The 14,513-nt window shown below is 48.0% G+C and overlaps 1 protein-coding gene across 2 annotated transcripts in view; it reads left to right on the forward strand.

Annotated features, from left to right (window-relative positions):
• Positions 1-13,549, forward strand: part of LOC133342263 (uncharacterized) — a 48,916-nt gene extending 35,367 nt beyond the window's left edge. For both annotated transcript variants that reach the window (XM_061551309.1, XM_061551310.1), the window contains exons 8-16: positions 58-351; positions 1,186-1,384; positions 2,680-2,832; positions 3,591-3,716; positions 4,148-4,212; positions 6,231-6,436; positions 7,503-7,582; positions 8,211-8,369; positions 9,599-13,549. In XM_061551309.1, the coding sequence (XP_061407293.1) occupies positions 58-351; positions 1,186-1,384; positions 2,680-2,832; positions 3,591-3,716; positions 4,148-4,212; positions 6,231-6,436; positions 7,503-7,582; positions 8,211-8,369; positions 9,599-9,700 (1,384 nt within the window). In that variant the 3' untranslated portion in view covers positions 9,701-13,549. The remainder of the gene's footprint in view (positions 1-57; positions 352-1,185; positions 1,385-2,679; positions 2,833-3,590; positions 3,717-4,147; positions 4,213-6,230; positions 6,437-7,502; positions 7,583-8,210; positions 8,370-9,598) is intronic.
• Positions 13,550-14,513: the final 964 nt, after the last annotated feature.

Consider the following 14,513-nt stretch of genomic DNA (forward strand, 5'->3'; position numbering starts at 1 on the left):
CGTGGTAAAATAATGGCGGTCGCTCGTGACCCCCCTCCCCCCCCTCCTCCACCGCAGGCATGCGAGCGTCATCGAGGGGCTGCGCTGGGAGCGTGAGGAGCGCCTCCGCCGTTTCCGCCGCTCGCGGAGCCTGAGCCCCCGCAAGCCGAGCCCGCCGCTGGCGCTGCCTCGGCCCGTCACGGCGGAGACCCCGTCCGGCGGTCGCGGCTCTGACGCCGATCGCGCCCAACGCTGGAGCCCGCCCACGAGGATGCCGTCGCCGATCCCCGGGTTGGGCGGCGCAAGCGGTGGCGGCACCGGCGACGACGAGATGGTGCCACGCCTTGAAGCCGATGCCTACAGCTCAGCCTGGTAGAGGATGCTCTCTTCACTAGGGCGCCGCAGTGGCGAGATGTTATTTGCCTTGGCTGGTATACAGGAGGTCATGAGTTTGATCCCGACCGTGACGCCTGCTGTATATTTGGAGTTTGCGGTGTCTCTCTCCCCGTGGTCGCGTGGATTTTTTACGGATCCTCCGGTTTTTCCCTCCACATTTAGACTTAACATCACGCGTTACTTCATTGGGCTATCATTTGTGGCCAGCCCACTTTTGAGAAAGAGCTGTATAGCTCAGTGGGCTTTACCTGATAAAACTAAATAGTTCTAGTTTAAATTCGCTGCCTATTGCCCGGCAATGACTTTTATGCCAGAAGTGGCGCTCTGTAGCTGCCTTCTCGTCTTTGCCGCGCTTCTTCCCAGCCCGCCCCTCTTCCTCCCCATCTCTTCATTTGTTTTTCAACCCATCTTTGTCTGAAGAGGCCTTCGCTTGTAGCACCGGCCCCAACAGTCAGTTTAGGCTACAAGGGGAATGTATTTCCTGCCACGTGATCGTACGCTGGCTGCAATAGGTGCTCGCTAACAGCACAGGTCTGTACAGTGAATTAAATAGTTGTCTGCCCAAGTAAAAAAAAGTGTTTTTTTTTTATACGACCCTTTGGCTGTATGGCCTTCCGGGAGTGCACATTATCAGCAGCATTGGTTCAATGCAAGCAAACTGTGGGGCAGTTTTGATATTGACTGTCCACGATGTGGGCTTGTATGAGGCATCTGTGTCTGTTGTCGTTGTCCTGCGATTGCCCGCTCGCTCGTTCTGGTGCGTAATCCTCTCCGCGCTCCGCTTTTGCTGCGCGGTCCGGCGTGGTGCAGCGGCGTGGCCGGCGGGCGAGGCTGGCGCCGATCGTCGCGTGGCACGGCCGAGGTGGAGCAGCTGCTGCGGGGCTACCAGCGCGCGCGCGACGAGGCCTGTGCCCAGATCGAGCGCGCACGCCACCGCCTCCGCGAACGCGCCCTGCAGGAACGCCGCCGGCTGCTGAGCCACCACCGCGCCTCCACGCCCTCCGCCACGGTGAGGGGTGGGTGGGTGGGGCGCGCGCTCGAATGGGCGAGCGGCCGACCGGGCGAGCGGGTGAGCGAGTTAGCGGGCGTCCTGGGCGAGTGGTCGGATGGGCAATTGGGTGATCGGTCAGGTGGGCGAGCGGGTGAGTGGGCGATCGATCGGGTGGGTGGGCGGGTGAGTGGGCGATCGGTCATGTGGGCGACCGGACAGAAATGATAGGTGTGCAACAGTGCTCAGAGTCGGCGGTTAAAATCACTTCTGATGCCCATGATACACGTATTGAATTATTTAGGTGGGAATTGTTTTTTCACCGGTTGTCAAACTTGCACGCATAATACAACCGAGATACGATGTGAATGAGACAAAGGGTTTAACAGGCACTGCTCACCGCAAGCGTTCCAATCCATTTTGTTGTCCCTATGACGTGACACCCTGTATCACAATTATAATATATTACTACGCCAGTGACATCACCGCCCGTTGCAGAAGTTTCACGTTTAGAATCCAGCCGGCCGCCCTGGTGAATACCACGGTTCTATTAACCGAAATAATATGCGGTGTGCGCTTCACGATGGACGTTAAAGTTCCCGTGACGTCATTCGCAAGAGTAGGCCATTGTGTGCCGGTGTGATGGTGCAAATTACTCAATTGGCATTATACATAAACTAACTAAACTATTTACATTTTAACAATATTTTACCAGGCAAGGCCCACTGGGCTATGTAGCTCTTTTTCAGAAGTGACCTGGCCACAAATGATAGCTCAACGTAGTGGCTTATCGCGAGTAAATTTATTGCAGCCAAATACTCTAAACTCCAAATATCACCGCACACCCCCTGCGGCAGCCTTAATACCTCCCGGTCACTCTCGCAAACGAGACTCTATCCTGGACCCTTGAGTTCTCGCTTGGTTAAACAAAATAAACTTGAAACTTGAGCTTGCTCACTCACCCACTCATTCACTTGCCCACTCACTCACTCACCCACTTGCTCACCCACTCACCCACTTGCTCACTCACCCACTCACCCACTTTCTCACTCATCCACTCACCCACTTGCTCACTTACCCACTCACCCACTTGCTCACTCACTCACTCACCCACTTGCTCACCCACTTGCTCACTCACCCACTTGCTCACTCACTCACTCACTCTTGCAAATGAGACTCTATCCTGGACCACTGAGTCCTTGCCTGGCCGAACAAAATAAACTCGGAACTTGGGGGAAAAAAGCTCAGCAATTGTTTACAAAAAATGTGCTCGCTCGGCCCGACCGATCCGGCACCGATCGTCGCCGTTCTCGCAGGATCACCACCGCGCGGCGCTCGCCGGCGGCGCCGACGTCAGCGCCAGCACCGCCAGCCTGTGCACCAGCTGCAGCCGCAGCCTCGCCTCGCTGCCCACGTCCGGCTACAGCAGCCGCAGTCCCCCACTGCAGCACCGTGGCCTCGGCGTGGCGGTGAGTGGCGCCGCGGCTCGGGCCGTCCTTGGCGATCGGCGCCGTGGTGCAGGCGAGGGGGGTTGGCGGAGCGTGGAGCCGGTGGCGGGATGTTAACTACCTCGCCTGGTATACAGGAGGTTGTGGGTTGAATCCAGATCCGGACGCCTGTATATTTGGTGTTTGCGTGTTCTCCCCGTGGTCGTGTGGATATTTCACCGGGTCCTCCTGTTTTTTCCCTCCACATTTCAAATCAACATCACGTGTTTCCAGTATTTGGCTGCTGCTTTAGATTGCCACGTGATGAGCCACTTTGTTGAGCTATCATTTGTGGCCATGTCACTTCTGAAAAAGAGCTACATAGCTCAGTGGGCCTTGCCTGGTAAAATAACAGTAGTTTCGTTTAGTTGTAGGTGGAGACTCGCTCAGACCGCACATTGGTGTGATGCCTTTGGGCGGCCGGGTGGCAGGGCAGTCGCTGACGCGTTCGCCTCACGGCTAGAAGAGCCTGTGTTCGATTCTTGACTCGGGCGCCTTTCTGTGTTTTATGCGTTTGGTTGTCCCCCCCCCCCTCCCGTTCTAAATGGGTATGCTCACGTGAAATGTGGGCTTATGCAGTGAACTATATAAAATTCGACCGAAAAAATAACAAGATGACAAAACCCCGGCTGATTCTTCGCATCGAATTGACAATTAATTTAATTGCTGGTGGTGGGTGGGGGGGGGGGTGCCTGAATTGTTGCATGCCTAATCTTGACCTCTGAACTATGAACCCGCAGAGTTCCCCATCGCCATGGCGACGGAGCTACGAGCGGCTGGCGCTGCCGACATCGCCGCCGCCGCCCACGGACGTTGCCGAATACCAAGCGATCGCTCGCGGCGTCCTGAGCACCACCAGGGCGGAGGTCAGCCCTCTCCTGACTGCCCGTGTGATTTGTGAAATGTAGCGTTGCACGCCAACGCGCGCTAAGTAATGTAATGATGCATACCCGTGTGAATTGTGAAATCTAGCACTGCACGCCAATGTACACTGTGTAATGTAATGATGCACTGCATGTCTATGTGACTTGTGAAATATAGCGGTGCATGCTTAGGTGCACCGTGTAATGTGTTATGTAATGCGCTGAAGTGCATTATTTAATTTCTGTGCTTATTACCAACTTTTGTACCCATAGAAACTCCACGGGAAGGTGAGTAGAGTTAAGGTTATGATGTAAAAGCACTTGGTCCAACAGCCTGTTAAGGCTATAACGGGCGATATTTGTCTTTATTCCGAACAGCACTTGTCCCAAACAGTCTGTTAAGGCGATACGGGGGATCTATGTCTTTTGCGCAGGTTCTGGCGGCTTCAGCCGGAGATGTGGACTGCCTCTTGGAGGGAGTCGCCTCTGCAGGATGGCAGTAAGTCCCACGCACTCGTACTTGTGCTCGCCACTGGAATCGCACTGCAGAGGGCTGCGTGGGCCACTTCACACACAAAGTGCTTGCCACAAATGGACCACAAGACATGAAACAATAATAATAGATTGTACCCTTTCTGGAAATACAACAGGTGGTTAAGATATTCTTGGTTCTTTCGGTAAAGCCACGTAGAAGGGGTGGATTTCACACCTGATGATGATTGCTTGTGTTGCAGTCGAAACGTCGTGAGAATTTTTATTGTTTTATATTGATTATATTTTATTATTTCCCTTCTACGTGACTTTACCGAAAGAACCAAGAATATGAATCCCTGCAGTCACGAAAGCTTTAAATCAGGTGGTTAAGATGTTCAAACACCAAATAGACACCTTTCAGTTTCAATCAGTTTCAAAGACAATGCATTTTTTTATAATTATCAGAGCATGTTTGTTTGCATGTTCACCACCAGTACGTCTGGTTAATGCAGACTTGGTTCCTTGAAAAAGGTGTCCATTTGGTGTTTGAACATCTTAGCACCTGTTGTATTGCCAGAAAGGGTAAAACCTATTCTTATTTTTCATACTTTGAAACTGACAAAAGAGGTCCGATAGAACCGGAAGACCTTGCTGATCTCGTCAAGGAGCACCTCCCATGAGCACGGTTGGCTACGTACGGTGCGAAAGAAGTTCAACGTACATACGTAACTACGGTCATCCTCCGGTCATTCTCAGAGCGACTTTTGGCAAGCCATCATACAAAGACGGTCACCGCATCGTGCACTTTCAGATGCACTTCTGCGGCCGTCTGGAACGCTCTTCCGATATTATTAAGCCATTCGAGCTATGAACTTTTATATAACTGCTTTTTGTGTTTAGTTTGGTGTCCTTCCCCCGCACCTCCGATTAGCCAGCCGTGCAAATCGGCGGTGCGGGGGTTGTTGTGACCTCGGAGGCATCTGAAGTTTGTAATTGCTGGCTGGTGATGCGAGTCCCGTTTTTTGACCTCCACCGTCCTCCCCATCTTCATAATAAATTACCTGGTGATGTTGACGACACGCATTCTCTTCTTATAAATTTAGAACGGTAAATCTACTGCCACAGTGTGGAATTAAACAATTATTTGGTGATGCTGTTGCTTTTGCGTTGACAGTGGTGCACAAGCACAATTAACAAAAAAACTCAACATATTCGTCAATAACGCTGCTTTAAAATTTTAATATCTATATTAAATAGGTCACATTTTTGGCAATGGCCCTTCAGCGTAAAGAAGACTCATTTATGTCCGATGAAAAAGGGCAATTGTCTGAAACGTCCCCTATTATGCATCTTCATAATAGAAATTAGCATATGCTCATGGTGTCTTGTGCAATTGCCTCGAGTCCACTTCGTGCTACTATGGCGACGAACATTTTTCAATATTTAAATTTAGCTTTTTTGTATTGTGTCGAAATTTTGGCATGATGCAGGAATTCATGATCATCATCGATCATCATCGTCATCTTGACTTTTATTTATCAAGCACCTTTTACAATGCACTTCCAAGCAACGCGAGGCAGCGATTTCATTCAAGAATCTACGACAGAGCAGAACCGTACATCGCAACGCGGACTCAGTGCCTCTACCAGTCGTTATTTATACTGGAGGAATCTGATGACCTATACAGCTCTTTTTCACAGATGTCCAGTAGGGGCAGGTCAGAATATTATAACAAGTAATGCAAAAACACTATAGCAGTGCAAAGTATAAGAAGCGTAAACAAATCAATGAAAAGCAAAAAACAAACATTTTTGTTTTACCAGCTAAAGCCCACTGAGCTTTTAGCTTCTTTTTCAGAAGCAACCTGGCCACAAACGTCAGCTCAACGAAGTGGCTTATCATCACGTGGACATTTATAGCAACCAAATAATATAAATAATGACTGTGGCGAGGAATCACTGGCAACTTCACGAATCCCCACGGGACTGATGAAGATGATGAAGGTGACGACGATGATGATGATGCACGTGACGTTTGCCACAGGCGGGCGAGCGTGGAGTCGGGCGTCCTCGTGTTCGTGAAGCCACTGGCCTCGGCGACGCGTTGGGGCTTCCTGGTGGCCGCCGTGGTGCCACGGCCGGCCGACGCCGTGTGGGAGGTGGTGCGCGACCCGGGACGGCGCAGTTTGTACGACGGGGGAGCGACGCGCGTCACGGTCTGCCGGGACCTGGGTGACGGTTCCCAGCTCGGTAAGGGGAACCAGATTCGTGTTTTTTTTATATATATGTATAATGTAATAATAATCAAACTTTATTTTAATATCGCTTCTTGACCTACGCCTTGAACTGTGGAGGGTAGGGGGGGAGTTTACACAAATTCTTGCCAATGATAACCTCCCCATGAAACAAGAACTCAACGGTGCACCTCGCCGTTGCCTCGAGTGCTGATCACCCCCCCCCACCACCATCCTAGAATCCCACTCAGGTCCGGAAGAACGCTGGCGAACGGAGTGGAGCGACGCAGACGTCCAGAATAAACGCCTTATTCGAGACCCAAACACTGCACCTCCTGGCTTTGAAAATTACTCCCGCATGAGACACTGATGTGCCGTCAACTGCGTAAAAGCATCGACAGACCCGATGCGCCCATCTCCTTCGTGAATGGAAAATTAAAGACACAAGCCACAGGAGTGCGATCACGGCAACGCAATCCAAACTCTGGACCGTATCGTAAACCACTGTAGCCTGTGCTCCGTCAATGGAGAAAGAACAGCAAACTATACCAACTCTTTCCTGAAGCCCTCTCGTCATGACGAGCAGACCTCGACGTTGGCATCCAGCTCCTGAACGTATTGCCATCATTGGCAAGGATAGAATAGATGAAGGAGTTGTCAGGAGCGTACAGAGTGCCTGGGCTTAGCTTAAGAGGCTCACGGCTTGCGTAGCGTGGGCACATGGACCCAGGCTGCACCTCTGGTTAGCATGGTTGGCTACGTACGGTGCGAAAGAAGTTCAACTTACATACATACACGCCCTGTTGCTGATCCTAGCCTAGAACTGGGCCATTCTTGATCCATCAGAATCTGCTTCCGAGTGATTTAGGATAATGAGGCGAAAGGCACGGTTTTATTTTGTTACAGCTCGACACGCAGTATTTTATTACCTGGTTTACGGTCGCAGAGACGCAACATTTACTGCATCGAAAGTTAACAATGCTTAGGAGTATCCTCTTGGTTATTTGGACATTTAAAAGTGGGTGTCTGTGCTGTGTGTTGTTTGAGTATGCCTCGTTGTTTTGTTTTTACTTTGTTTTCAGTTCACGTTGTTCACGATTCATCCGCCTGCTACTTGAAGCAGCCGCGTGATTTCTGTTGCCTGGCAGCTGATTTCAAAGAGGTAAAGGAACAATACATTAAGTTTGTGCATTTAATTACTGATATATACCGATATATACTGCGTTTCAAAATCACTATTGGCTGGCTTTAAAATTGTCATTGTTCCTGGAATGTCGTGACACCCACTTTAGAAGCTGGGTCAGCTGACACATTGACTCCAACTTCCTAGGTGCTGTCCTGAAGTTGCTTGGCGCAGTTTCAAGTGAAACGCCGTCATCTACACACGAGCTAAAATTGGTTGCGAGAATTCTTATTGTCAATAATCGTAATACGCACGGATCTGTAACCTCACCCTCTGTATTCTTGGTTCTTTCCGTAAAGTTACGTAGAAGGGAAATAATAAAATACAAATATAAAACAATAAAAATTCTCACGACGTTTCGACTGCAAGAAAATTTGAAAAATGTTGTGGATTTCACACCTGATGATGATTGCTTGTGTTGCAGTCGAAACGTCGGGAGAATTTATATTGTTCTATATTAGTATTATTTTATGATTTCCCTTCTACGTGACTTTACCGAAAGAACCAAGAATATGAATCCCTGCAGGCACGAAAGCTTTAAATCAAAACTCGCCCTCTGTGTTTGGCTTCCGTGCGCGCGCCCTTCACGCGATGCCCTGCGGTGCAGGAGAGCGGCTACGCGAAGGTGGCGCAGTCCGTGTACAACGAGGCGTTCCCCCTCCCGGCGCGTGAGATGGTACGGGCTGAGCTGCTTCCCAGTGCGTGCTTCGTTCAGCCGTGCAGCAGGCAGGGCCAGGAGCTCACGAGGATCATCACCCTCACACAGGTATCTCACGAGACGACAAGCCTGGGTTATGTTTGCCGACATTGTGTTTGACACAGTGACCCTCCAGGCTGTCAGGGAGCTTATAGATCTGTCGGTGACTCCAATAGCCTCATGTATGACAGGTGCCATGATCTGAGGATTCTGCCTTTGTTCAATCTCGTTGTTCCACAAGTCCGGCAACCCGAGTCCGGTTCCCAGCCACGACTTAGGGGCCGTCCATAAATGACGTCACACACCTAGGGGGGGAGGGGGGTCAGACATTTGTGACGATGTGTGATGTGGGGGGGAGGGGGAGATTTGAGAAATGTGACGTCACATCAAAATGCGCAACTTTAAATAAATATAAACAATAAAATTGTTATAACAACACTAATTTTGATAAATTTTCTATTTGATTATTTAAATTTATTTATTTCATTAAGGAGCATTTTGCTTCTCCATGGGAGAATGGAGAAGCATACATTTTGTACAATTTTCTAATGATTGTTATGAAACATTTTTATTTTAATGATTCTACCAGGGCTTTTCATTCTGTGGAATGAATATGTGATTGTTATAATTGTACTCTCCATTTTGCTTCGTTCTACTACAAAGTTTCAAGTATTTTTTATAGTTATAATTACTTTTTATATTTTATAATTATAAGATCATTTCAATATAATATTCTGAACATCTGCAGTTTTAGTTAGACGTTGAATATTTTCAAGTGAATTTTATGCAAAATTTCAGCTTTCCAACGCCTCCTTTTTAATACGTGTTTCTCCTACAACATCAGAGTGCAAATACGCACGACAATAGTTTAAAGTGATTTGAAGCATGTTTTATTTTCAAAATGGAAATATGCTTTTGGGGGGGGCGGGGGGGGCAGAGCTTTGTGACGTCATATTTGAGGGGGGTCTGACTTTTTGTGACGCCGTGTGACGAGGGGGGGCGGGGGTAAAAAATCGGCCCAAATCGCGTGACGTCATTTATGGACGGCCCCTTACATCAGTGGCGATTATCTGAACCATTGCTGAGCCTCGCCTAGGTCGCCCTTCAATGAGTACCAGGGCACAATGTATAAATACCAGCATGGGGAAGACAAAGACAGCTAGGAGCAGTGCCGGCCACACCACCTCCATCGCGCACCGTCCTGCTAATGAGTAGGTGTTCCCCAACAGCTCTTGCCCCATCAGTCTGCATGACTATTATGGGGGTCTTTGTCTTTGTGTGCGTGCGTGTGTGTTCAGGTGGACTTGGGCGCCCCTGCTCTCCCGGCTCACGTCATCAGCCTGGCAGCCAAAGAGCAAGCGGCGTGCATCAGCCGCCTGGCCAGGCTGCTCGGCTGTTAGTCCTGGGGTGGCACCAGCACCTTGTGGAATACATACCAAGATGCACAAAGACAAAGATCTCCCATATAGCCTTGACAAACTTTTGGGGCATGTGCTGTTAGCGTGTCGCTCCTATGAAGGCTGACATGGCACACGAGGGGGTGGGTGGCCAGCATCACGCCCGGCTTGCCTTCGTCTCCCGAGTGGCGATGTTTACACACCGCACCAGGTACTCATTTGAGGCTGAGTCGACCTAGGGGAGGCCCAGGACCGGTTCAGATAATCGTCACCGGTCTTGGCTGTCGCTGGGTTTGTAGCGCACTCACCACTACACTTCCGCTCGCCACACCAAGATTCACGTACATATACACACCCACTCACAAAGACTTATGCACGCACTCTTGCACAAGAGTGAGGATCTCCCTTTGAGACTGTCAGGACAGTCATCACGTGACAGTGTGGCCAGTACTGTTCACAATTGACCGCCTTTGTCTTCCCTGTGCTCGTGATGATGATACACCACTGCAGGTCGCCACTTTAGGCCGAGTCAAACCAGTGGAGATGGCGGCTGCTTTCAGACACACATTGGGGGCCGTCCATAAATGACGTCACGCACCTGGGGGGGGGTCAGACATTTGTGATGATGTGTGACGAGGGCGGGGGGTTGAGAAATGTGACGTCACATCAAAAATGCGTAACTTTAAATAAATATAGACAACACGTTCTACTTAATTAAATAGACTTTTTAATAAATGTTTTCTCCTACAACATCAGAGTGCAGCGCCACATTAAATACACACTACAATGACAATAGTTTAAAGCGATTTGAAGCATGTTTTTTTTGGGGGGGGGCAGAGCTTTGTGACGTCATATTTGAGGGGGGCTGACTTTTTGTGACGCCGTGTGACGATTGGGGTAAAAAATTATCCCAAAATCGCGTGACGTCATTTATGGACGGCCCCTTGCCGCACGCGCGCACATACGCACGCCCGTGCACACGCACGCGCACACGCACGTGAATTACATTCCAGCTTTAGTTTTCACCGCTCCGTCAGAGGACCACACGCTGCCGCTACGTCGCAGTTGGTCCCGAATTGCGAACACCCGCGAAGGTGACTTAAAGAGTTAGAGCTCAGGGGATTTATGGGTAAGGACGCAGGGAGACGCGCAAAGGCGTTCGCTCTGCCGCCGTTTGCGCTGCCTTGAACCCTACTCGGGTTGCGTGCCGTTTTCAAAACACTCCTAGAGGTGTCATGCCTGCAGTGCTCAAACGTCCACGCGTATAAATGTTTACCAACCATCACTGTCATTCCTCTTTGCTTCCAGCAGTCGATAAGTTATTCTTATCATATCCCATCAGCCTGTCATCCCTCCGGTGCCGATAACACGAGAGCCGCGATGTGAGAAGTCACCGGTGCTTGTCTTAAGGGGATGCTGGGCCCCCCTGCTATGTGAATGTGGAATTTCCACCATTGGCTCAGGGCCGCAGACAAATACGAGTGCCAGCCCCGTTGCTCGTTTCAGCCGGGAGACTTTTTGAGATCATCATCATCAACTCCCAGACCAAGACGTCATCATTGGCTAAGCCGTTGGTAAGCCACCACACATTACCATTGCTTTCAAATCCTTGGCCAGATTCCCGCAGCTGCTGATGCTGCTGCACAGTAGTCATACAACCTCGGAGACCTGCCCATATAGTCTCCCACCATCTGCTGTTAGGTCTTCCCCCCTTAGTCACTGGACTCGTGGAGACGACCACTCCAATGCCTGGCTCAGTAACCGACCCTACTCCGTCCTTCATCTGTCAGAAGTGGCGTGAAATTAAAGCACAACTGCATGCCGAGTGGCCCCAATAGGTGAGCACAGCGTCTGATCTGCCAAACGGCTGAATAAACTGTTAATGTCTCATCCGCTTGAGACCTGTAGCTTAACACTCTTCGACATACCTGAAGAACGGCAATTTTTCAGTGACCTTTTGAAAAAAAACTACCTCTATTAAAGGGACATTTGGGAGGTCAAAAAGTCCCTATAGCGACTTTAAAATAAAGCCACGCAGATACTGAAGCTCGGCGTTGTTTTTTATACGCTCGCATTGTGGATTTTACTTGTGTGCGTTATGACAACTGTAATAGGTGTAATCCAGTTATGACCAGGCTGGAGCCGATTGATGCCACAAGTTGTATTTTCAACACAGGGCCCGGGTTAAAATAAAATGACCATGAGACATTGAATCACTTAACAAAGAATAAAATGTAAACATTTAAATTCACTATTTATATTATTTCATGGACACGTTTGGACGTCCCTCTCCTATTGAACCAGATTTTAACATGATCCGTTCCAACTTTTGGCAGGCATGACACCTCTAGTTTTATTGTGAGCTGAAGTGGCCCAGTTTATTGCACTGGGTTTTCTATCTTCTAGCTTTGTCTCTCTGCAACTACTGACTGCGGGGAGCTCTCTCCATCCTCGTTTCTGTCCACAAATACCTACGCTTTCGTTTTTATATTTAATGATGATTATTTACATTTTGGCAGATTGCACCTGCTGTGATTTTGTGTACGGTGTAAAGCACTTATTGTTTTTTTTTTACGAATTAACTTTACGGGGTTTTTATTTTTTTAAAGCAGCTGGCATTGTTTTGCATTCAAACCTTTTTTGTGAAAGACAATCTACTGTAGTTGCGTTACCGACATTTAGTGGGCGATTTAATGAACAACACAAGTTGCACAACTCACTTCAAACTTTGCCCGCTAAACCCAGAAAAACTTGTCAAAAGATTCATTGGATGAATGCTGACTGCTGAGCCTTTGTCAGTGGTTCATTTAAGTGGACATGCTGGGACGTGTCACCATGGCATATGAGCTTCCATGGGGAGGGGGGAAGGATCCATTTGATTAAGAGGTTACATTGGAGGAAACCACTCGTGGATAAGGGTAGATGGAGTTCACGAAAGTAGTCATTCCATGGGTTCATATTTGATTATTACCAAATTTCTGTCACAAGACCTTCCACCACCTGACACAGCCAAACGAATGAAATTGTCACGTGGTGTACGAACGTTTAGCACTCCACTTATATAATTGTTTCAGGTCACTGGTGAGTTGAATAGAAATCCTCACAATGCAAATGTTGTGATTAAATACAACGTTTCATTTGAAACTATGCCAAGTATTTTCAGGGCAAAATGCAGGACGTCAGAATAAAATCCAGGAAGTCATGAGAATTTTATGGACGGGCATGAGTGCATCCCCGATTATCACGGTTGGCTACGTATGGTGCGAAAGAAGTTCAACAAATACACACAGTGGGGAGGTGCTTTGTTATATGTGCCTCAAATGAAGACCAGAGGTACTATCTTACGTACGTGTGGATAAATGCATGCAACCTTGCTCATAGATTGAATCCATAAGTTGAAAATTAGAATAATTTTAAATACGTAAATGTTATGTTATTTTTATGTACCCTCAGGCGATATTTTGCTAAGCATTCCAAGATATGTTTTTATTGTTACAATTTATACAATTGAAAAAAAACCCAGCACCAGCAATGTAAAGATACAGCATGAATTGGTCAAGGTCTTTTCCAGATAGTGAGGAGACAGTTTGCATTTGCAATGCAATAAATGTAGAGTTCCTGCTACCTGTGTTAACCAACGAATTTTGTTTTTATTACAAATGCGGTGCGTTTGAAGTTTTTAGCAGTATGTAGCAATTGTGTGTTTATCTATCGTAGTAATATGACCAAAAATATTTTCATTTACTGTATAAACATGCACACTCACATCCATGGGTGTCAATATCATTGACGCAGAATGTTTCGAGGATTTGTGTTAAGCTTGGCTATTTTTAAAGCAATCGTAGCATTTTTTTTAAATTGCCTGCAAGCCACACTATCCTGCTTCACGTGTATTATTACTATGGTCTCCTGGGAAATCTGCAGCCCCTGACGACCAGTTATACATAGTGGAACGCTGATCAATCAATCTTTATTTTATGCGCCAATATCGCCCTCAATGAAGTAGGCATCATTATCAGTGCTAATGAGGTCAGACTCGCCGTAATACCTGGCACAATGTTAATTGTATAGAACATGATCATGTGGCAAAGTGTGAGTCCAACTTGGGAAGACATTTCCAGGTGGTCGATCAAAGTCAGGGAGTGTCCTCATGCTCAACTGAGCTCGACCAAGTTGTGCGCCACTGATGGAAATGTCAAATTCCTGTGGCGGGTCTAAGTCTGCACTTGGCCTCAACCATGGTTGACTTCCCACCAAATGGTGCCTCTCTTTTTCAAATAAAATAGTGTGATGATGGGGCTGAGGTACAACCCTGGCTGGGATTTGAACTCTCGTTGCTCATCTTTGGGAGACCTGCCACGCGACTACGTACACCAAGACGAGATGTTGTTTATAGCAAGGTGGCCACTGTCTCCCTCAATCAAATGTCACGCCTCGCATAAACCCCTGGCTGTGAGTGTGCGCGTGTGTCGATGCAGTGAATACTGAGGTGTGTGTTCAAGTGTTCTTAGGCGAGTTAAATGTAAATCAAGTTATTGTTACATATTTGTTTGCCAATGACTGAGCGTGGTGCCCAAGCCACTGAATCAAATTATAAAATAAATGTTTTTGTACATAAATTATTTTTTTATACTTGCTGAGTTTTCCCTTCTGTAGATTTGTATCATATTTAAATATTGTTTATTCAAATTCGGATGGGCTGTGTGACGTGTTAACGCCTCTTACTGTTTGTGTTTTAATTTTATTCTGAATGAGCGATGCCGTCCTCGTGAGTAAAGGTCTGTGTCCTACACGGAGTGTCAAAAAAAGTTTTAAA

This window comes from Lethenteron reissneri, chromosome 14 (genome assembly GCF_015708825.2).
Source record: "Lethenteron reissneri isolate LAM-NWPU_2019-01 chromosome 14, ASM1570882v1, whole genome shotgun sequence".
Taxonomy (NCBI): domain Eukaryota; kingdom Metazoa; phylum Chordata; class Hyperoartia; order Petromyzontiformes; family Petromyzontidae; genus Lethenteron; species Lethenteron reissneri.